This window comes from Mirounga angustirostris, unplaced genomic scaffold (genome assembly GCF_029215605.1).
Source record: "Mirounga angustirostris isolate CCGP_5_RB_7025 unplaced genomic scaffold, mMirAng1.0.hap1 SCAF_3, whole genome shotgun sequence".
In the NCBI taxonomy this organism is placed as follows: Eukaryota; Metazoa; Chordata; class Mammalia; order Carnivora; family Phocidae; genus Mirounga; species Mirounga angustirostris.
Window position 1 is genome coordinate 176,463,033 of NW_026991711.1, and position 22,723 is coordinate 176,485,755.

Below are 22,723 nucleotides of genomic sequence, written 5' to 3' on the forward strand. Positions count from 1 at the left end.
AATGGGGAGTGGCACAGTGGAGGGCGGGACCCAGAAAGTTTCTTCAAGTTTTAGGTGGTGAGTTGAATCTGAGGTTGTGGGGACAGAACTGCTTGACGTGAGGACTGGAATCTCAGAGGAATGGCGCAAGGGAGGTGGGAAAGTATGTGGAATTGGAGACACAGTGGGTTTTCGGTGTAGTAAGCTGGGCTAATCTGATTGGGCTAATCTGAGCTCTTTCATTGAGATCATTGAGATCATGAGAGATTATGTTAGTTGTATAAGTAGCATCTAGAAGGTGTCCAATACTTCGTTATTTGGATCTGACTCTGACCTTAATATGTATTGTTGATCAACATTAAAAGGAAAGGAGAGGAAAATTAACAGTTTTTTCCACACCTGAGGTGTGCCAGTACTTTACAGTGTAATGTTTTAGTTTTTCTGAGATAAATGTTACATCCCCTAAACCCAAAATACAAAAAAAAAATTTCTTTTTTAATTACATCCCATTTCACAGAGGAAGGAACTCTAAGTAAGGTTCAGAGGTGGGATTCTCACCAGGTCTTATGACTCCATGCCCTCTCCCCCCACACTAAAGTGCCTCCCAGGTAGCGGTTACTCAGATGAAGGGGAGTCGAGGAGGGGATGTGGGGCGGTTAAGGCAGAGGGAACCTTTGCCAACACTTGGAGAGGGAAGGAGGATGGGCCATCTGGAGAATCTTGCATAGTCCGTATGGCAGGATCACAGGGCTCTCAGGTCAAGGAGCCTCAAGCTATACGGGAAAGGAATGAAAAGATGGGCAGGGGACCAACCACACTGGGCCTTTTGTGCTGTGCCTAGGAGTTTGGATTTGGCCAGGAAGTGACGGGGAGCTTTAGAGAGTTTTAAGCAGTGCGGCAGCAGGATCTGATTGGCTTTTGGCCCTCCAGCAGCCAGTGCGGAGGCTGCAGAGACACGAGAGGTATTGCGGTGTTCGTGCAACCGATGAAGCTGGAATGAGATTGCCCCAGCTCCTCTGGCTCAGGCTTGGCCCCTCCCCAAATCCCGTGCACATCTCCCCACCCCTAGGGCCATCGGCTTCCCCTGTGGTATCCTCCTCTTCATCCTCACCAAGCGGGAAGTGGACAAGGACCGTTTGAAGCAGATGAAGGCTCGGCAGAACATGCGGGCATCCAACACGGGCGAGTATGAGAGCCAGAGGTTCAGGGCCTCCTCCCAACATGCCCCGTCTCCTGAAGCAGGGTCGGGGGTGCAAGCCTGAGGAACACTGCCACCCTCCCCTAGACTGTATTGACTGTGGCCTCCAAGACTGAAGTCCTCTGGGTTTGGCCAAGATTCCGGTCCTTGCCTATGAGGTCCGCCAGAGGGCGCTGCCAGCCCCCTGCCCTGCCCCCCCTCAGAAGCCAGCCAAAGGCAAATAAAGTCCTGGAATGTTTTGAGCCCAAAGGAACCAGGAGTGGGCTTGTGAAATCCTTGGGACGGGAGGGGCCGAGGGAGGGGTTGGTTACTCACATGTGCTCCTCTCACAGGAGCGCTCAGTGTTCCTGGCTGGCTGGTTGGGGAGACTACGGAGACTTAAGTACAACAAGCTTAGGCTCAGGCCCTGGGGACCAAGCCTTCAGAGCTGCTGGCCAGGAGGGTGGGGTCTCACTGAGCCTCTAACGAAAAATAAAAAGAATCAAAAAGGGATTCAGAGTGAGGGGGGGGAAGCACTCCTCTTGGTCCGGTCCAAGTGACTGGGCACTCTGGACCTCAGTTTCCTTGTTTGTAACAGGGATTGGACTAGTGATTTCTTTTTTTTTTTTTTTTTAAGATTTTATTTATTTATTTGACAGAGACATAGAGCAGGAACACAAGCAGGGGGAGTGGGAGAGGGAGAAGCAGGCTTCCCGCGGAGCAGGGAGCCCGATGTGGGACTCAATCCCAGGACCCTGGGATCATGACCTGAGCTGAAGGCAGACGCTTAATGACTGAGCCACCCAGGCACCCTGGACTACTGATTTCTAAGGCATGGGTTCTAAACTTGAACCTGTGGTTCATCTCCCTCCACCCCCACATGTGAAGTCGTGTGAACACATACAGCTTTGTGGGGAGGGGAGTTCATAGCTCTCATGTGCATTTGTAAAGGGTCTAGGATGCAGAAAAGGTCACGTGCCACTGCTCTGACCGGTCCCTGCCAGACCCAATATTGCAGGGTTGAACCTTTACCAGTCTGTTGCATCCATCACCAGGAAGCACTGGGGCAAAATATATTTGATTATCTTAGAAAAGGCAGAAGACGCCAAGCCGGAAGGCAGAGGTAGGAAGCGGATGCTTAGGGCAGAGCCAAACCAGCACTCCCAGAGCTCCCACCTTAAAGCAAAGAAACCAGAGCCAAATAGGGGTTTAACTCCTAAACATAAAACTTTATTACATTTCTAGTTATGTCCTTTTGCGTGATATATTTAGGACCAAGTAGTTAAGAGAAGTCCTAATTATATCCTTGGGCTAATTTGGTTTCCACCCCCACCAACAGACTGACTCTTGTCCCCCTCCCCCCGTTCCAGCTTGAGGCACTAGGTGTTGCGAAAAAGTGGCAGCTGGCTGGAGAGAGAAGGCTCAAGTCTGAAATCCCCCAGTACAAACTGAGAGCGGAAGTCTCCTTTCGCTCAGGGTCCTCCCCAGGTTAGCATAAGAACACGGAAGTTTCCATGGATACCACAGGAGGCTTTCATATCCCTCAGACCAGGCGGAAGACCCCAGAGCCTTTCCCCTGCCCCCACCCTGGCCTCTCTTCACCATCGTTACTTCCTGGCCACACTTACAGTCCTACAAACCACCCCATCTCCTGACCTTTGCTCCTCACTTTCTGCTCTGAGCAGCTTGGGCACTGGAAGCAAGAGGTCTCTCTGACCAGAGATCTCAGAAGCAGCCAGGGAGGCCCCAGGCAGCTCTGGAGAATGGGGACCAGCCTGTCCTCTCCACCACCAGAAGCCATGAGGAAGCCCAGGGTAGATGCCACTCTGTATTGGCCCCTGTGCTTGACTTTGCTTACTCCCCTCTTCCTCCCCTGCTCCAAATAAACAGTATATGTATTAGCCATCAAAAATAGGGGGATTGAAGCAGGGGAGACCCATGGGCACAGATCTCTTCTACCTTCAGGAGCTTGAAGGGTTGTCAAAGGAGTACAGGACAATGGCCTAGGAGTCCAGGAGGCTGGGGACAAAGCTCTCTGACTTGGGGGTTGAGGGAGGAAAGAGCTCTAGCTACAGAGCCCAGAAGCCTATGGCAGAGGTGGGAGGGGACACCTCATCATCTCAAAGTCACTTCTACCTCTCATACTCCTTTTTGGCTACAGAGTAGGCTCTTCTTGTCCTTCCCTGCAACCCCAGCTATTGAGAAGAGTTTGGTGCCATGTAGTGGGTGGAGGAAGAAGGCACATCTGCCTAGTCCCCTCTGGGTCTGTCAAAGGCAAGAGTTAGTCCCCAGTTCCTCCAGCCCGCCAGCTAACCTGTGCATCCATCACCAGAGAGGCCACCCATTACAGGACAGAACAGAAACTGGGCATGTTACTGGAGGGAGAAGTAAAGAGATCTGAGGTCCAGACTCTGGTCACAGGGCCCAGCCCTCTAGGGAAGGGGGAGCCCACGGTGGGGCGGAATGCGGTGCTCCTTAATTGCGATCCCCGACCAGCTGCAGCACAAAGGTGAAAATGTAGATGATATCGGTGTAGATCTGCAGAGCGCCAGTGATATAGTCCTCGGGGCTGATGGTGTGCTTCCGGTTCCCCAGGACCAGCTGCGTGTCATAAGCCAGGAACTGTAGGAATAGGGAAGGCACGCGTGAGGACCCAGGGGCTCTGTGGCCGGAGCTCCTTCCTGGTTCTCATTTCATCAGCAGATCCGTCCTGGGAGCCTCCGTGCCATGCAGTATGCTTAGGGACACGTTAACGAACAGCACAGCACGTGGTCTCTACCCTCAATTGGTTCAGAGTCTAGAAAGGGAGAGAGACACACCCCCATCCGTAATAGGGCCTGCTGGGTATGCTCCATAGCTGGCAGGTGAACAAAAAAGAGGTGGCAGGATCGCCCAGAACATCAGTCATCTCGACAGCGGAGAGAGAGAAAGGTAACTGTGGCCCACTCCCTGCCTCCCAAGCAGCCCGAATTCATGCTCTGTCTGTCTAGTTGCTCCCCTCCAGCCCCTCAGCTCCCCTGCCAAGAGGGAGCAGGGCCTTACTCACCAACGTGAAGCAAATGGCCCCCAGAGCAGCATAGACCATGTGGAGCCAATAAATCTGGGGAGAGGGGACAGGGATGGTGTTAGAAATCTTAGCAAAGCACGGACCCAGGCAGTCCCTCAGAACCAGCTTCCCCCTATTCTGGGAAGAATAGGGAAGAGCAGGGAGACCCAGGAAGCTAGCTACATGAAAGGACCACTTCTGCCTTCTAGATCGGGGAAGAAATTAGTAGTAGTAACATATTTGGGATGCCTGGCTGGCTCACTCAGTGGAGCATGCAACTCTTGATCTTGGGGTTGTGAGTTCGAGCCCCACACTGGGTGTAGAGATTACTTAAAAAAAAAAAAAAGAACAGTAACAAATTTGGACAGAGAAAACAGGCCATCCTCCAGTGGTCATATGAAACCAATCTCCAAAGTTAGGGTACAGAAGTGTCCACTGTACTTCTGGAAAAAAGCAGGTGGTTGCGTTGTAGCTCTGGAAGAGACAGAGCCAGGCAAGCACTGGTCGAAGAGCCCTGTCCCCTTTCCCCCAGTCCTAGTCCGTGCTCAGTCATGGTTCCTGCAGCCAGCCTGGGAAGGAAGCCCCCAGCCACCCTAAGGACTGCCAGAATTCTGGAGCCCTCCAGGTGCCTGTTCATAGAAGGGCAGGGCCAGCCATGGTCCAGTAGGCAGGTGCCCTCAGCACGGTGCTCCCCTCCTCGCAGGTCCCTTCCATGCAAGCCCATCTTCTCAGTCCTGGGCGCCTCTCCCATCTCTCTTCTAGAACCTAACCTAAGCTGCCAGGCAGATCTCCCCACTACTTCCCATGGGAATTCTGCAATGCCATCCAGGGCCTTAGGTTCTACGGCTCCCAGGGCCTTCACATCTCCACATAGAGATTACCCTAACCCAAATGATGGTGCTCCCGTGTCGGAGCCTTTGCTAGCCAGTTGTGAGCTTCCAGAAGGCCTGGCCAACACTTGATACAGAAAGTCTCCTCCGAGTGCTAGGTTCGCTGACCCCAGCTCTCCCAGGACACTCACATATTTGAAGGACAGCACAATGGCAGTGACAATCCCAGTCACCATCATCACAATTCCCAGGACACAGAAGAGGCCTGTGCACGAGGTAAAGTCCACCTGCCAGAAAGGGAGGAGGAGGCACCTGTCAGACGAGTGTCACAACCAGCAGCCCAGCCAGACTGCCCCGCCTCCCCAACCAGGGAATCCCAGTGCCGCCTCCTAGAAGGCACGGGAGTAACCATGACATTCTAAAGACAGACACAGGGAACAGTTTTATAGGTGCAGATAGGAAGGGAAGGGGATTAGGGTCTCTTAAGGGAAATCCCCGGTGTAGACGGGTCTGGGCCCTGGCAGGCCTGCTGCAGTGCCAAGCCTGGAGGGCCAGGTTTATATAAAGAAAGGGGGGGTGGCCAGGGAAGTGCCCCCCACCCCTCCCCATACCCTCACCTTGGTCTGAAAGCAGAAGATGGTGACCGAAATGGACACCACAGCAGTGATGATCATTGCAATGATGACGGCTTTGGTTTCATACACACTGAGGGGAAGGAGTTCGGAGAGGCCAGAGGCATAAGTCATATAGGAATGACTTCAAAACTATCACTTCTAGAAGGATCCTGCCCGGCATCCCCCCCCCCCCCCCAATGCAGAGGACTGCCAGCCCAGGGATGCCCCACTCCCTCCCCCATAATACACATTTCACAAGAGTGTGATGGTTTGTCCCTGAGTGTACCTGGAAATGGTGCCCGTCATGAAGCCCATGGCAAGAGTCTGAGGGGAGGACAGAGATAAGAGTGGAACACGTAAGAAAGGCGGGCCCCCTGCAGGCACGGCCCTGATGGACTGCCAGAGCTGGGGGCACATGTGACTGAGCAGGAAAGAGGCAGCCACGAGGAGACCAAGAGCGTGGGTCAGGTTAGGGTTGGGGAGAGTGCCAGGGACATCACCACGGTTGTGTCCCCAGCCCTTCCCTCGGACCCACCCTCCCTCACCCCTTCTTGACTTACAAAAATGGTCAGCAGGATGATGTTCCATGGGAACCGGCGTCTGAAGGGAAAAAGACCGTGATTAAGTGACTTGGGGCCAGCCAGGTATCAGAGGCTCTTTCAGCAGCAGGTAGTTCTGGCTCAGGTGCTTGGAGAATGTGGCCTTGACTTGGGGGGGCGGGGAGGCTGGGATGGCCTTTGGGACCTGCTCAGGTGTTCTGTGCAGGGACAGCGTGGGCCAATGGGACAGACCTGGGCTGTGGAACCACAAAGACCCGGATCCATTTGCAGCTCTTACCCGGCCTGCCTGTGTTAACTGTGGGAAAAGTTACTCAGCGTCCCTGAGCCTTGGGTGCTTCCTATTTGTTAAATGGTTAAAATGCTACATACCTTGCAGAGGTACCATAAAAATAACAGCCACACAACTGAATCGATCACACACAGGCAAGGGACTTTGAACACACCTGAACCTCAGCTGCGCCCATCACCACACAGCTGCTATAGGGATCCCCTTTCTTCCCCAAACACTTGGTCCCCCCTCTCCTGCCCCCCACCATCCCTTCTCATTGTCTGGGACTCACCTGGGTCCCTGGCAGCAGGCGAGGGTCAGATAGGTGGCCAGGAAGACAGCACTGGGAAGAAAGAGATGAGGAAGTAGCCCACAAGCCCGATCCACCCCTCGGCCCTCTCCAGGACCCGCCTGGCAGCACTCCCCAGGCCGGCAGGCTGGGGGCCCACAGAACCCTTTGGAAGTCTGAGGGGAAGCCACCCAGGACAAGAGTACCCCAGCCAAGGGCACTGAGAACCTCTGAGACGGAGGGTTTAGCCAGGAAGGAGGCTGAAGGAGACCGAGGCAGATAAGCTAAGAGAACTTGGGGACCCGCTGGCAGTCTGCGTGTTGCCACCGGTCCCCTACCCCTGCTTCCAGGCGCTCTGTGGTGCTGTCACTCCTCACTTGGCCCCTCCCACACACCCACACTCCCCAGCACAGCTGGCAACTTGAAGGGCCCCTCTCAAAACGTATTTGGATCCCTGCCCTGAGAGAAGCTGGTCAGTGGTCCCCCCTCATCTCCTTGCCCCCCTCTCCCAACACACATACAGCAGAGGGGAGCGGAGACTCACTAGGACACATAGTAGACATACAGGTTTCTCCTCACGAAGTCGCCAACTGGCTTCCTGTGGAGCAGGGGAGGATGGAAGGGGAGAGGAGTCATACAAGACTTGGCTACCTCCCTGCCCAGGCCCCCCCACACTTCCCTTCAGGGTCCATCTGAGCACAGGGCCCACCCCACCCCGCACGCCCCGCAGGGGACCCAGTAAGACCGGGGCAGCGTCCTCAGACTCACACGAACGTGAAGATAGCGATGATGGCCACCGTGATGAGCAGCTGGATAGAGATGATGGTGTAAACCTGGAACACAAGCCAGGGTGGGGGCGGCATGTGTCATTGTCCCACCCATCCCCCCAGGAAGCAGCCAGCCCCCCACCCAGGAGGCCAAAGACCCTCTCTGACTGGCGGGGAGCGGCCTCTTTCTTAATTTTGGAGGATCTCTTCTTATTTCATTTCCACTCAGGGGCCCTTCCCTGCTGCCGCCTGTCCTGAAGGCCACCCCGGAGTGAGGAGTCTGGCTCAGAGACTACCCACACCCTCAGGGCTGACCCCCACCTCCAGCTGCTCCTTGCCATCTCTCCCCACCTGCCATGTCCCACGGCCAGCCTCGCTTCCCTGCTTCCTCCCCCTGCCTCACTACCAGGTAGTCCTCCACGCTCACACAGCAGTTTCTGTGCCTACTCAGCAGGGTGCTGTGCACACGGGAGCCCGGGGAGAGGAGGAGTATAAACAAGTATGATCATTCTGCCTTCGAGTTGCTTCCAGTCCCAGAGGAGAAAGAAGTTTGGGGAGGGCAGGACACTCTGGCAGAGCCAGCCTAGATTTTCCTAGATTGAATCTGTCCCCTGCCACAAGGTCAAGGAAGAGAGGATTGAGAGGCGGGGAACATGGGTCAGGAGGAGCTGGCGCCCCTCCCGAGGGCAGGGCAGAGCTAGAAAAAAGTTGGAAGGCGGCAGCATATCTCCATGGGAATGAGTGCCCGGGGCTGACAGTGCCTGGCCCTCCGCACCCCGTCCCCACCCCATTCCCACCTCCCAAGGGGCCCGGGGACAGTGGCCTCCCAGCCCGCGTCTCACCTTTCGGATGAAGGTGTGCCGGACTTTCCTGTCATCCCACTCTCCAGGCCCGAAGCTTTCACTCACTGCTCTCTCCTCCCCATCATAGCCCTGGCCTGGGCCTGGAGGAACAGATCACATGTGACCAACTGGGGACTGGGACACGTGGCCTCAATCCCAAAGCCTGCATGACATTATGTCAGAGTCTCCAGTATCTCCAGCCAAAAGACAGGTGCCATAACTCAGGAGCTCCTCACCCAAGCCAGGGCCTCTAGACGCCCTCAGAGTGACCCAGGGCTGGCCTGGGCACCACATGGAGCCGTGTGTCCCTGTCATGAGGGGCCTTAGGTGTGAGCCCATCCATCAGTGCGCATTCATTGAGGGCTCCTGCGTGAGGGTGTCCGGCCCACACCTGGGTGCTCCGGGTTACGTGTAAACACACATGGTCCCTGCCATCTAGGGGTCACGACCTAGTGAGGAGGCCAGGCATGGGCAGGGCTTGGGGCATCAGCGGCAGGATGCCAGGGCCGTCAGGAATGAAAGGAGGAAAGGCAGGGAGAAACAGAGCACGTGTGTGGAGGGTGGAGAACAGAGTGAGGGCCATGTCCTCCATCCGGCAAGCTTGAGCACTCCGGGATGCCAGGGGTCCCCGTGCCCAGGACAAGGCGTGACTGTGAACGTGACCGGTGCGCTAACATCCCCACCAGACACGTATGAACACGTATGGGCAGCTGAGGGCTGGCCATGCCCCAGCATTCCAGAGGCTGCGGGGCTCAAAACATTCCCTCAGTGCCTCCTTAGGAACCGCTTTCAGAATCCACACATGAGCCATTCACAAAAAGGCGCTGCATCTCATGTCTCATTTCTGACCCAACAGGGCATTTACCTGCCATGACATTTATCAAACATCCAAATAACTTCTGGATGTTTGCAAAACTCAGACATTACCTTAACAGATGAGGACCCGTTAGCACCGAGAATATTAACAAAACAAGACCAAAAAAAAAGTGTTTCAGGTTCTAAAGGCAATTCCTAAGGGAGGACTCTGGGGGCAGAGATGGCACCTGTAAAGTTAGGACACGGAAATGGCTTCCTCCTAAGGTAGCCGCTCTGAAGTAACTAGTTACTTCATCCTGCCACTTTCTCATCTGATGTGTAAGTTCTGGTGTGTGACTATGGACTCGGTCTCCTTGCTGAATAAAGTGGCTAGCAGGCGTCTGGGGTGGGGGAGCGAGGTGCTGAGGGGGCAGGTGGGGAGGTGGCTGGGGGGGCGAGGCGCTGAGGGGGCAGGTGGGGGGTAGCAGGTGGCTGGGGGGTGCTGAGGGGGCAGGTGGGGAGGTGGCAGGTGGCTGGGGGGGCGAGGCGCTGAGGGGGCAGGTGGGGAGGTAGCAGGTGGCTGGGGGGGGAGAAGCACTGAGGGAGCAGGTGGGGAGGTAGCAGGTGGCTGGGGGGGCGAGGTGCTGAGGGGGCAAGTGGGGAGGTAACAACGATGTGGAAACAGAAAGAACTAAAGAGGAGATGAAAAAAGGGATGAAACAGGAAGCTGAGGGAAGGAAAAGAGGTGGCTCGTGTGGGACAAGTGCTGCCCCATCGCCCCCACCCCGGGGCTCCCTTCAGGGACTCACCGTAGTGCATGGGCATCGGGTGGATGGGGGGCATAGGCTGCGGGTAGCCAGCAGGGTGACCGTAGCCAGGCTGGGGGTAGGCAGGGTAGCCCCCAGGCAGGACGGACGGCTGCGCATAGCCCCCCTGGGGCGGAGAGCCAGGGTACAGGGGGTTGCGGTCCTCATACGGAGGGGGGGCGCTGGGGTTGGACATGGCCGCTCAGGGGCTGAGGGGAGACCCCAGCTGCTGGCACCTGAAATGGAGATGAGAAAAGCAGTCAGGAGTGCCCAGACCCAGCTCACCAGGCCCCAGTCCAGGCTGTCCCTGTGGAGAGGGGACCCTCCTATTTTCTCTCTTAATCACGACCCCCGTGTGTCATCCTGTGCCCACAGGCCATCCTCTCGGTCCCCACAGTGCTGCCTGCGCCACCAGCTCAGCCCCCGCCCCCTGGCATTCATGCCAGCTCTCTGTCCCCGGCCCTCCTTCCTGTGCAGTTTCAAGCCCCCGGAAAGCAGAAGGGGGCGGCTGTGCAGGAGCCCAGAGCAGTCACTGGGCACCGCTGGTGTGAGGGGCAGGGGGCGGGCCCGGGAACCCCTACCCCGTGCTTGTCTAAGCCAAGCTTCCAGTGACCAGGGAAGAAGGCTGCTGGCCCAGCCAAGCCTCGGGGTGAGTCACACGGCCAGCTGGGACCCATTGCAGGGGTCAGCCCAGCCCCCAGGGCAGGTGGCAGGGGCATGGGGCCTGAAAGGCAGAGTTGGGGAGGAGCCAAGGCTCAAAGGGGGGGGCAGGGGGGGCACGCGGAGGACAACAAGCTAGCCCCAGGGCCGAGCCACCAGGCCCGGAGCCGGAGGGCAGCGGGCCCATGGCCAGTGGCTGAGTCAGGGGACGCCGGAGAGGCCTGGGCGAGTGGGTGCGCTAGGCTGGCCACTCAGGGCTGGGAAGCTGCACAAAAGGGCAGGCCAGAGACAGGACTTTCTGGTTCCTTCAGATAACAGCCGAGGCACATCCGCCGGGTGTGCTGGGAGCAGGACAGTGTGTGCGGGCCCCGAACCCCCACTGGAGGGACAGAAACATGTTTTGAACACCGGGGCCTCTGGTATCCCCGCGTTCCCCAGCAGGGGCTGTGGCTAGTGGGGAGGAGAGAGTGCTGAGGAGTCTGCCCGTACCTTCTCTGCAGCAGGAAGAGTCCCACATCCGGGACAGGGCTGAGGAACGAGGAGGAGGGAACCCCCAAAACAGCTCAAAGGGACCTCCAGGTTGTATGGCCCCAAACGCTCAATTCGGATAAGGGAATTAGGCACAGAACAGTGAAGGGACTCGTGCCTCCCCAGGGTCACAGAAATAGCACGTGAAGGCACAACCAGAATTGAGGCCTTCAGGGTCCTGGGTATGCACACTCTGTGTTAGGCTACATTCTCGAGGCCTCTTAGGCCAGATAAATGTCCCCCAGGCCTGGTGTCCCCTCTGAGGTTGCAAAGATCGGGGCTGGAGAAGAGCTAAGGAGGAGGTCCCAGAAAGGCCCTAGGTCCTTGGTTAGGATGAGCCTTGACAGTGCCATGACCTCCTCCTACAGCATCTCCAAGGGGCAGACCTTCAGGACCCCCCAGGGAGGAAGCACCCCCCCAGATCCAGGCAGGCAGACATCCTCAGAACCTCTGCTGAAAGGAAGAGAGAACCGGCTTCTCTTTTTAGGGTACTCCACAGAGTCCAGGGATCAGATAAAGGACTGTCTTATCTCTTCTCTCTTAGGAGAAGTGGGATAGTGCAGAGAGGAAGGTTGTAGGGAGGGGCAGGGCGGAGGGGTGGCGTAACAGGCCAGCTCAAATGGGTTACTTTGAGGAAAGCTGTTCATCCTCCCAGAGCCGAGAGACCAGCACAACAAGAATGTGTCAGGTCAGGGGCGCCTGGGTGGCTCAGTCGTTAAGCGTCTGCCTTCGGCTCAGGTCATGATCCCAGGGTCCTGGGATCGAGCCCCGCATCGGGCTCCCGGCTCAGCGGGAAGCCTGCTTCTCCCTCTCCCACTTCCCCTGCTTGTGTTCCCTCTCTTGCTGTGTCTCTCTCTGTCAAATAAGTAAATAAAATCTTAAAAAAAAGAATGTGTCAGGTCAGAAATAAGGAAGACCTTTCTAGCAGTGAGGGTGTGACACAGCGACCCAACTTGTCCACAGCAGGCTTGTGCTGAAGGTCTGCACAGTAGAGGAGAGTGGCCTGAGGAGATAAGGAGCGAAAGAGAACAGGAGAAGACCAAACACTGAGTGCTGTTTCAGAAACAGAGATACTAACTGCTGTGGGAAAGTTCTGGTCCCATGTAAGGGTAGGGAAATTAGCATAGATAGTTGTAACATGGAAATTTCTGTAGATTTTTAAAAAGGAAGAAACACAAACTGGCTCTCCTCCCCTGAGGCCAAAGGCTCCTTCTCCCTACACCCCCCTGCCCGCCCCTCTCCAGGAGCCCCCTTCTAACTCCACCAAGAGAATGGCGTCCTGTTTGTAGGAAGAGGTCCGAACAGGTCACCTTTGGAGTAGGGCTATCTGTCATTATTATGGCCATCTCAGCCCCGGGTCCATCTGGGTGGTGGCACGCAGATGAACAGGCCGAACATGACCCAAGAGACACTGGCAGGGAAGGCCCGGTGGTCAGAAGCCCCAACTGGGCCACCACAGTGATGCCACCATGACCCGGCCCTGTCAGCTGCTCAGGGTGCACCTCTGTAAAATGAGGTGTCATGGGCCTGATGATCTGTGAGCTCCTTTCCAGCTCTAGCCGACCGTGAATTATCTGAGGCACCCAGCTACATGGGGCTTGCCTGGGTGGCTCAGTTGGTTAAGCGACTGCCTTCGGCTCAGGTCATGATCCTGGAGTCCCGGGATCGCTTGCCCTTTGCCCAGCCAGCAGCTGGCCCTCCCTCCTTCTTCTAGGCCAAGCCAGGCCAACAGGTCCCTTCCCAGACACAGGGGCTGTGGCCCCAGAGTGCAGGGTGAATCACCGAGAGAAAGGTCGGCCTTGGAGGGGCCACCAGGACTCCGGGGGCCCGCTCCAGCTCAGAAGGGTACAGACGCACACAGACTCCCTCGCCCCGCCCTTGCCCCCCTCTCTGACTCTTCTGGTTTCAGAGGAATTCACCAGTAACCTGCCTGCTGGGGACATCAGCAGGTCACAGTCCAGTTCTCTGAGGGCTCAGCCACCAGCCCAGGCTTACCAGAGACTGGCACTGGACCACTTCACCTCACTATGCCTCGGTTTCTCCACCTGGAAAATGTGTTTAACACTATAATTGTACCCTCCACAGAATTGTAAAAATATGCATAAAGCACTTAGAAGGGTACCTGACCCCTGATAAAAACAGTAAATGGTGGCTGTTTTTAGTTACTATTTTATTAATCCTTTCAGTAGTCCAACAGGGTGGATAATGTTACCCTAGTTACAAATGAAGAAAGGATTAAGTCACTGGGCCAAGGTTTCTTAGCTAGGGTGTGATGAAGTCCACACCCGAGCTCCAAGGTTTCTTAGCTAGGGTGTGATGAAGTCCACACCCGAGCTCCAAGACGGACTCCAGAGCCCATGCTCCAATCCCACATTTGGACAGCCTGTCTATCTAAGCCTCTCGTCACGTCTCATGGCTACCCATCTAAGACTCTAACAACAACAGAAGGCTTACATAGCAAGTGGACACTGAGCTATTCAGCCCCCTTTATAATCCCCGCCCCCCAACCCCAGTTCCCAAACAACCGCCAGGAGGTGAAGAGGGTGGTCAGAGAGAGTCTTAACTGCCTGAGCTGAAAGCAAGCCCACTCATCTAAGGCGAGCCAAACCCCTCGCTTTACCAATGGGACAGGAAGGTAGAGTGACCTATCCACGGTCATGGAGCTGGGCCCGGGGCTGGGATTACATCCCGGCTCTCCAGAGGTAGAGTCCTGGGCACAGGAGAGGGAGACAGTGTTCAGGCGGGTCAGGGGAGTGGCTAAGCTCAGCCTCACTCACCTCCGAGCAGGGCCAGGTGGGGCCCAACTGACTGTGGCCCAGCTACATGAGGGGCCTGGCCCCTTCCCTGTCATCGAGGCCTCAGCTAAGGATGAGGTTTGGGGCTGGCCTCTGCCTAGGTAGTAGGGAAAGGGGGAAGTGGTCAGTGTTAACTTTCGTAGCTATGACTAAGGGTGGGAGCTGGAGAACATGGAGTCGAAAAGGAATGAGGGGAAAGAGGAGGGAGACAATCCAGAGACCAGAAACCAGGAATCGGGTCATTTGGGTTCTGTCAGGAGCTAGTGCAGGAGCTCACAGTCTCCAGGGGCTAAAAGGGACCTTTAAGGCTCCCCACTGGAAGCCTGAATTTTCCTAAAACACAGTAGGCATTCAGCTTCTCCTGAACACACTCCAGTAACAGGGAGCAAGGCTGATCACTTGCAGGCAGCCTCAATCATTAGAACATTCTTCCTCACCATGCCTGTTATCAAGACATTCTAACTCTGCCCCATCCCTGCCATGTTACAGATCTAAGTTTGCTCCTCCATCCTCATGACCCCAATCCCCCCATCAGGAAGGTGCCAGAAGCTCTCCTTTCTCTTCCAGACCCAGCCATCCTGGCAGCAGAAGTGGGTGGGCTCAGTCACAGGACTTGTTGGCTGTCAAGGTTTTCAGATACAGCCTTGAGGGGGAAGCATCTCCTTCCCCTGGAGCCATCTCAGTGCGGTCCAGGCTCGGGCTCCCCTGGGGGCACCTGAGGGTTAAGGCTCTGGAATCCACGCAGAAAGGTTGCAGCAAGAGGGTGAGGGTGTGTGTGCGTGTGTGTGTGTGTGCGCGCGCGCGTGTGCGTGTGTGTCTCAGAGGGAGGGGTGGAAAGGAGCAGCTGACTGGTCAGGCAGCCTCCCTTCCTCTCTCTGCCAGGAACGGATGCCCAGAGCCAGGATGGAAAGAATAGCTCAGAGTGTGCATCTCAGGAAACCGCCCCAGCAGGCGCGGGAGCACAGCCCCCGGTCTCCTGCCAGTCTCCTTCCCTCCCTTTTCCTTCAACCTACGCCCACCTCTCCTAGCCCTCCCCCACCCCCAGGAACCGGCCCCCCACTCCCCTCCCGCCCCGGCCCCAGCACAGAGCCACCAGGGCAGAGAAGTAAAAAGATACACCCAGGAGTGTCTGGGCAAGTCACCAGGCCTGCTGCACACGGGCCAAGAGGCCCAGAATCAACTTATCCTTCTGTCTGCCTCGCTTCTGGGAATAACAGGATGCCTCTGAGGGGATCTAAAACCTGAGTCGTAAGAGCTGGAGTGGCCTTTAGAAATCACCTGGTTGCCTGACAGAAAAGGAAACCCCAATACCAAGAAAGTTCCGGCCCAGCCCACAAAAGGCCCTCTAGGTCATGGGTTTGGAACTTCCATTCCCAGCCCTGCCCATTGCCTGAGAACCCAGTAACAGACACAAGCACACACACAGCTGAGGCGGAGCCACAACAAGTCCTTTTCCCCCCCACCCCCCATCCTCCGTGCCCCCCTGCTCAGAAATAGATAAGACTGCCAATCCACGACTTCCCTCCCAGCCCCATCTAGAGCCCAGGGCAGCCTCTCTCCCATCGGAGGCTGAGAGGGGTGGGGAGGGAGAGAAGGCCTGGAGAGCAGGGGAGGACCCAGGCCCCACAGCTCTATCACCCTTCACTGGGGGGGGGGGGTAGAAGTGTGTCACCAGTGCCAGTAAGCTCAGTGACCCCAGCCACGTCACTGGTCCCAACGGCCTGGAAATGCAGATAAGGAAGGAGGAATCAGAAACAGAGCCCCTAGCCACCTCCCCCTTTGCCTTTCAACTCCTGCCTTTCCAGAGGACTTCCAGATTAGGAGGGAGGAGAGGCAGACGTAGTTAGCAAGCCACCGTGGAGAACGGGAACTGCAGAACTGCGTAACCCTTCCCTGCGGTGGGCAGGGCAGGCAGGAAGGAAGAGAGATGCTTATACAGCAGTGAGTACCGGGTACCCGGCACTGGCTACTAAGGCAGGTCTGAGCCTGACAACAGCCCTCTGGGGTGCATATTCTTATCCCCACTCTCCAGAGGAGAAAGCTGAAATTCAGAGGAAAAACCCATCTAGGGGCCCAGAGCAGGTAAACAGCAGAGATGTGTTTGAACCCAGATTGGACGTCTGATTTTAGAGTTCCAGCCCTTTGCTTTTACACCTGCTTGGAACACAAGCTCCTGAGACACCCCCATCAGCCACCTGCGTGCACAGGCCAGCACCTGGGGCGGGGTGACCTAGTGAAGACCTTTCCCTTGGAGAGAGTCAGTCCACGACAAAGCTCTGGGTTAGAAGGCAGGGAGTGGAGTTCTTGTCCGGGTCCTAACTCTGCTGTGAGTCAGGGTGGGCCACTCCACATCCCCGGACTCTCTTTTCCCCACCATAAAACAGGTACACTGAACCAAAAGATCAAGCCTATTCCAACTCCCAACAGCCTCTGCTTCCGAAGGAGCAGCCTAACAGAGCACAGCAGGTTTCAGGGCAGAATGACCTGCTTCCTAAAGAATCTACACCTAGGCTTACTCCCCATCTACAGAGGCAGACACACATGGCATGTTCAAGGGATGGGACTGACCCTAGCACCCTCTCCTCCCAAACTGCCCCCATACTGCCCTCTGGAACCTATGGCCAGCATCTCCTACGTGCTCACTTACCCCAGAGCCTGCAGGGAAACAGTGTTAGCAGTGTAGACAAGAAAGAGTACCAGCAGGAGGGAGGTCAGGAGACCTGGGCTCCAGTTCTAACCCTGCCACCAGGCAGTTGACCTCCCTTGGCCTCCTTTTCCCCCACAGCAGCCCCCATGGGAGAGTGGAGGGAGGGAGTAATTACCCAGAACCATGGAGTTGAGAGCTAAACTCATCCAGCAGGCATTTCCTGGACTGCTCTAAAGAACACCACCCCAGGAGATGTTAATGGACAAGTTCTGAAACAGAGAAGTCTGAAAAACAATCCATACCCCTTTCAGAGATTCCCAAGGCACAATGGCATATTCAGCCTCTGAGCAGTCCTGCAGTGAGCAAAAACTGTTCAACTTTGTTTAACCGAGTTTCCCTCCAAACTTTCTTAAGCCTGAAACATTTTTATCAGGGCACACCTAATTAATATCCTGTGGGATCCTGACCAGTCCACCTTTGTTTTACAGATAGACCCAGCCCTGAGAATGATTCATGTCCTAACTCCTCATATCTTAAAACCCCTGTCCTTACAGCCCTCAGAGCAGTCGCGTGAAGTACAAGTATGTCCCCTCATTCTGAGTCAGCTTGATCCCCGGCGAGGGTCCGGTCCTCTCCTCTCCGCCGCCCACCCCCCAAGACAGCTGCTATTATCTCCACAGTGAGATCTACTGTCAAGGGCTGGGGGACATCCTCAACTAGCACAGAACTAGGAGACTGGCATCCCCTAACATCACCTATATGTAATGGGGAAAAATACAAATCATTAAATACAAAGACTCATTCTTATCTTCCTCCCTGACTAGTGCATTGAGTACTCTCAGTAGTCGGCACTGTGGCCTGTGGACTTCTGAATATCTCTACTTCCAAACAAGACCCAGGTTTTGGTCTAGAATCCCAGATTCTTAGGGTTGGAGGATCCGGTCAAGGCCATCCCCTCCATGGCATTCCCAACAGAATACTCAAGAAAGCTCACATCAGTGTTAACCATACTGTTAGCAGAGGACTTCTTCCCCGAGCGCTATCGGAGCATCCACGCTCTGGCCCGCCCACTTCAGCGCTCCGAAGACACGAGTGTGTGTTCCTTCTTTAGGGCTTCTGCTCTTTCTGAAGGACCCAGGGTGAGAAGTTTGGCGGGGTGGAAGTGCTCTGAGGTGGACAGCTTCCAGCTGAGGCCCCCGTCCCCATGGGAGGAGTGTGAGCTGAGGTGTCTATTACCCCAGCCCATGACACGAAGCACTGCCCACACTTACGGCGTAACCCATCATTACCTCTCTGACGTACTCATTTTTACAAGTGAGGCCCTGAGGTCATGGCACCAGAAGACAGGAAGTCAGTGCCCTTGACACTGTGTGGGCCCACCACTTCTTTCTAAGTTACAAACTGGCCCTCTGTTTGGGTCCCCTGCCTAGAGAGACAGGGATGGCAGGCAGGTGAAGAAAAAGTACGGCTGCCCCTTTGGCCCAGGCAAAGCAGCCCCAAGGCAGCACGCGGCTCCCCGGGCCACCACTGGCCTTTGAAACCAAAGCTCACCAGTGAGATGAATATTTCAGAGCCCCGGAGAACTGGACACCCGAGGGAACTGCCATGACATCTGGCTCTGACCCTAGTTCCCAGGTCTTCCCCCACTTATCCCATGGCCGACGTTGGCGTTAGGTAGAAGGCCACCCCCTGGATCCCACACCCAGGCCACAGGGGGGTGAGAGGATGGAGACCCCCAGAGGACAAGAGCTGGTGCGGGACCCCGGGATCAGGGCCAAGCCTCCCAGCAGCCTTCCCCTGCTTGCCCTCCCGCTGTCTTCTGGCTCCTTCCCGGGGCTCCACTTGTTTTCCCCTTTCCCAGGTTCCTGTCGGGTGTTTATGCTGACCCAGAGAGGGCGCGAGGACAGTACTTCCTTGTTGCTTTCCCAACCCCGCCTGGGGACAGTGGTTGGAAGCAGGCGGGCTGAGGCAAAGTCATGGTGACAGGGGTGGCCATTCCCCACGCCAAGCACGGTGGGCCGCTGGCTGCTTCCACCCCAAAAGCCAGGCCCCCTCCCCCCCTCGCATACTCATTCACCTGTCTACGCCTAGACTGGCACCAGCCTCCCGGCCGCTCCCCTCCCCCTCGCACCGGCCCAGGGCCCTGACAGCCCTCCTCCCGCGCACAGCCCGCCACGCCGGGGGCTCGTACGGTGGACACGCCCTGCGACACACGCGCCAGAGGGAGGGGGACGTGACACCCTCAGACCCCGGCCCGCTCGCCGGTGCCCACAACCCACTGCTCCGCTCCCAACGCCCAACAGGCGCCACTCGGCCGCCCGGACGCCGGCGGGAAAGCGAAACTCCCAGGGCGAGGGCCACAGATTCTCATCCGGCGCCGCCTCCCCGGGCCGAGCCCTCGGAGGAAGTTCGGGGCGCCGCCCCAGCCCTGGCCCCGTCCCCGCCGGCCCGCGCCGTACCCCCACTCCCGCCGGCCCCGGCCCCTTGGCTTGCCTGGCCGCTCCGACGGTGCGCTGCCGGCCTCGCTCCCGACCTCGCTCCAGGCGCAGCGAGTCCCGCACTGAGCGCGCGGCCCGGGCCTGAGCTGGGCGGGCCTGGGCTGGGCTGGGGCTCCGCGCCCCGCCCCGTCGCGCCGGCCCCCCGTGGGGCGGGGCCTCGGGACGCCGCCAGGGGGCGCTGGGGGCCGCCCGGGGTCCCGCCCGCGTCCGCCCGCCCTGCGCGCGCCTCCCGAGGCCCCGACGACCGTCTAGGGTTCTCTCGGATATAAAGGCAATACGCGATCACTGATGGAAACTTAGAAGACACACAGGGGAAAATCTGTTCTCTCCACGCCTCCCGACTTCCAGCGGAAAGCGCTTGCGTTTGTGCTTCTTTGCCTTCCATGTCCATGTATTTTACTTATCTTTCCAGAGTGGGGCGTATTGTATGATGTTTTATCTATTGCTTTTATTTTACTTAACATTTTATCATGAACATTTTTCTTGTCACTAGCTAATTCTTCAGAAGCATGATTTTAATGCCGCAAAGTATTCTATCACATAGCTGTGCTCATTTATTCAACCAATTTCTTACTGGAAGACAGTTCAGTTGTTTCTCGTTTCTCATTATTAGACATAAATCCGTGGTGAACATCCTTGACAGTTCTCTTCTTTTAAACCAAACGCACTTCACAGGGTTAAAACTTCAAACGTCCAGACGTAAAGACGGGACTTGGAATCTCTCTGTCCCTGGGAACTAGGACATTTCCTGCTTGAAGTTAGTTCAACCAGGAAAGCAGGTGTTTTAGACTCAGAAATCCTGACCTGGGAGGTAGGTTACTAGTACTCCTGGGCCTTCATCTCAGCCCTCCCAGCCACTAAGGCAAGGATGCCCTCCTAGTGCCATTTTACAGACCAGGAAACGGGTTCTGGGAATTTTTGAAACATTGCCCGAGTTTGTATAGTTGCAAAGTCCATGTTTTTCCCATTACGCCAAAGCTGCCAGTCGATGAACAGCTTAATTGCAGGTGCTTATCTAGTGCTAATAGCTACAAATCAACATTACCACTGGATGTCTTTCACAGCTTCTAGGGCTCTAACTTCTTGAATGGCAGGGATGGGACCCGTAGACTTGACAAAACACAGCTGGATGCCCTCCTGATTTCAGACCCATCACTAAGCACTTTCCTTTACATGATTCTCTCTGGTGGCCCAGTCTAGCTTAGGAAGGAGGGGCCCATGGACTTACCTGGAAGCCCATAAGTGAAAGCATTGTGCCTACCAGTAAGCATAGTAAGCAAAATTACCACTCAGATTATATATTTCAAACCAATTAAAATAGAGATTTTTTTTAATTGCCTCCCCCACACACAGTTCGTATGTTTATTCATATAGATATAATTTAAGGAGAAGTTACTTAGGGGGACTTGTGGACATTTTGGCAGGCTAGCCCCCACCTCCCCCAGCCACCCCAGCTCTCAATGTGAATTCAGATCTTAGGAGTCACGAACCTCATTTTAGGAAGTCCCCTCCCAACTCGTGAGCTTACCAGCAAGAGCTCACAGGAGCAAGTTCTCTAATAGCAGAATAGAGCCTCGGGTGAAATGTAAAGCTCCGCAGAATCTGGCCAGATCTCGGGGCACCTCTTCATGTCCTCTACACTTGGGCCTGTTCTCCAGAAAGCACCCTCCACTTTCTGGAACTGCCAGAACAGTCTCCAGGGAGATTTGTTTTCCCAGCCAGCAATCACATCCGCTTCATGGGAAAGGGGAATGTAGAGACAAGCCTCGCTGCCTGCTTTCTCCTGAGCCCATTTTCTGATCATGGAATCAAGATTATAATCCTACAAGAATCTGAAACGAAGCACCTGGCCCAGGGCATACCATGGGCATTCAGTGAATGATGTCTCCTTCTCTTGACCCCCTTTTATCCCTGGATAAAAGGGATAAAGGCCTTATTTATAAGACTCTCAGCAGATTACTAACTAAGCCCCTGCTGTGTGTCAAGCAGACAGGAATTTCTGGTTCTGGAGATGACAAAACTGAAGGACTGCAGCCCAGCCCCTGTCCTCAAGAAACTCACAGTCTAGGGGAGATGGTAAAAGACCACATCATTTTCATTTTGACAGCACTTGCCAAAGTGCTGGGATGAAGAAGTGTTCACTTAGGGACAACATCTTAAGCAAGGGGTTTAGGGTCCCTACCTCCCAGCAATCTAGGATTGAGCAGGTGGAGTGGGGTGGGAGTGCTAAGAAATTGGGCCGGAGCAGGGGTGCGCCTGGGTGACTCAGTCGGTTAAGCATCGGACTCTTGATCTCAGCTAAGGTCTTGATCTCAGGGTCATGAGTTAAGCCCCGTGTTGGGCTCCATGCTGGGTATGGAGTCTACTTTAAAAAAAAACAGGACTGAGCAAGGAGACAGGGGGTCAGAACTGAGATTTCACCTCCGGGGCAATGGGAGGCATGTGGCTGTCAACAGCCATCTAGAGGAAAATCAGGAAGGGCGTGGGAGGCTTGATGGTGCCCCCGGAGTAGGGGGACCAGCTTTAGCAAATAGAGGCAGAATGACCAGGTATATTTGAACTTCAGACAAACAACAAATAATTTTTTGTATAAGTATGTGTCATTGTCCCATATAGTATTTGGGAACATTTTAGACTAAAAAGTGTTCATTGCTTATCTGAAGTGCACATTTACCTGGGCTTCTTGTGTTCTGGCAACCCTGCCCCAGGAGGAAAGTCAAATCAAGTTCAGTCAAATCAGGCAGCAGGAGGCAGAGTAGAAGGAAGGAAAGGAATCAGGCTGATGTTTGTTTTAGGGACGGGGCAGCCAGAGCTTAGTGATTGGAGAGGGGAGGTTGGCAGGAGTGGGGGGGGTGGGGGGGGGCCTGGAGTGGTTTTCCTGGAGCCCAGGTGGAACCAGAAGGGAGTGGCCCTGGAACGCTCAGCTTTTCTCTGCAGCCAGCCCCGGGGCTTCAGTAATCTGTCTTATACATTCCTCCTGCCCTGTGCCTGATCACTTAGAGCTTATGCGTTACTCCACCCAAGAAAGGAGGTCTTTTTGTTTATCACTCACTTTCTCCAAAGAGCTCCCTTTTGTTTTTCAGAAGTAAATATGGGGGTAAATATGCCTCTTTCTCGCCACTGGAGGACAAGGACAAAGTCTCATTCATCCCTAGCCTCAGACAGCCCTGCCCCATATCTGTTGAATTAAAGGGACTCTAATTTTTTTTAAAAGATTTTATTTATTTATTTGAGAGAGAGAATGAGAGACAGAGAGCACGAGAGGGAAGAGGGTCAGAGGGAGAAGCAGACTGCCCGCTGAGCAGGGAGCCAGATGTGGTACTCGATCCCGGGACTCCAGCATCATGATCTGAGCCGAAGGCAGTCGCTTAACCAACTGAGTCACCCAGGCGCCCACATTAAAGGGACTCTAATGCACCAAGCTGGGGTGGGGGAGGGCATTAGAGCTCTTTCCCCTGAAAATTAGGCTTATTATCTATAAACAGTGGTCAGCACTTTCATAAAGAAATCGGGAGAAGAAAGAATAGTGGATTTGAATGTGCCAGGAACAAGAATTTTGTCCTAGCTTTGCCCCTCAATGGCTGTGAGGCCTGAGGCCCATGTCTTTACTTATAAATGAGTC

At 55.4% G+C, this 22,723-nt stretch overlaps 2 protein-coding genes across 4 annotated transcripts in view; one reads left to right on the forward strand and one right to left on the reverse strand.

The window, feature by feature from the left end:
- PNKD (PNKD metallo-beta-lactamase domain containing) overlaps window positions 1-22,723 on the forward strand; it is a 62,189-nt gene that overhangs the window by 3,517 nt on the left and 35,949 nt on the right. The window contains exon 3 of one of the 3 annotated variants that reach the window (XM_045868011.2): window positions 1,049-5,970. The exons of the other annotated variants lie outside the window; for them this stretch is intronic. Coding sequence (XP_045723967.1) covers window positions 1,049-1,241 — 193 coding nt within the window. The 3' untranslated portion in view covers window positions 1,242-5,970. Of the gene's footprint in view, window positions 1-1,048; window positions 5,971-22,723 lie in introns of those variants that run through there. 3 annotated transcript variants of the gene reach the window in all.
- Window positions 2,365-19,252, reverse strand: TMBIM1 (transmembrane BAX inhibitor motif containing 1). The gene is made up of 12 exons (XM_045868010.3): window positions 19,097-19,252; window positions 9,977-10,209; window positions 8,373-8,473; window positions 7,532-7,596; window positions 7,308-7,361; window positions 6,767-6,817; window positions 6,207-6,246; window positions 5,933-5,970; window positions 5,650-5,737; window positions 5,224-5,319; window positions 4,203-4,256; window positions 2,365-3,778 (listed from the first exon to the last, which is right to left on the reverse strand). Exons 2-12 carry the CDS (start codon window positions 10,167-10,169, stop codon window positions 3,632-3,634), a joined length of 927 nt encoding a protein of 308 aa, XP_045723966.1. The 5' UTR covers window positions 10,170-10,209; window positions 19,097-19,252; the 3' UTR covers window positions 2,365-3,631.

Coding starts and splice junctions, on each gene's coding strand:
- TMBIM1 (XM_045868010.3), bottom strand. CDS start 10,169: ATGTCCAACCCCAGCGCCCCCCCTCCGTATGAGGACCGCAACCCCCTG. Junction 7,597..8,372: donor GGCACACCTTCATCCGAAAG/GTGAGACGCGGG, acceptor CTTGTGTTCCAG/GTTTACACCATCATCTCTAT. Junction 6,247..6,766: donor GCCTGCTGCCAGGGACCCAG/GTGAGTCCCAGA, acceptor TTTTCCCTTCAG/ACGCCGGTTCCCATGGAACA.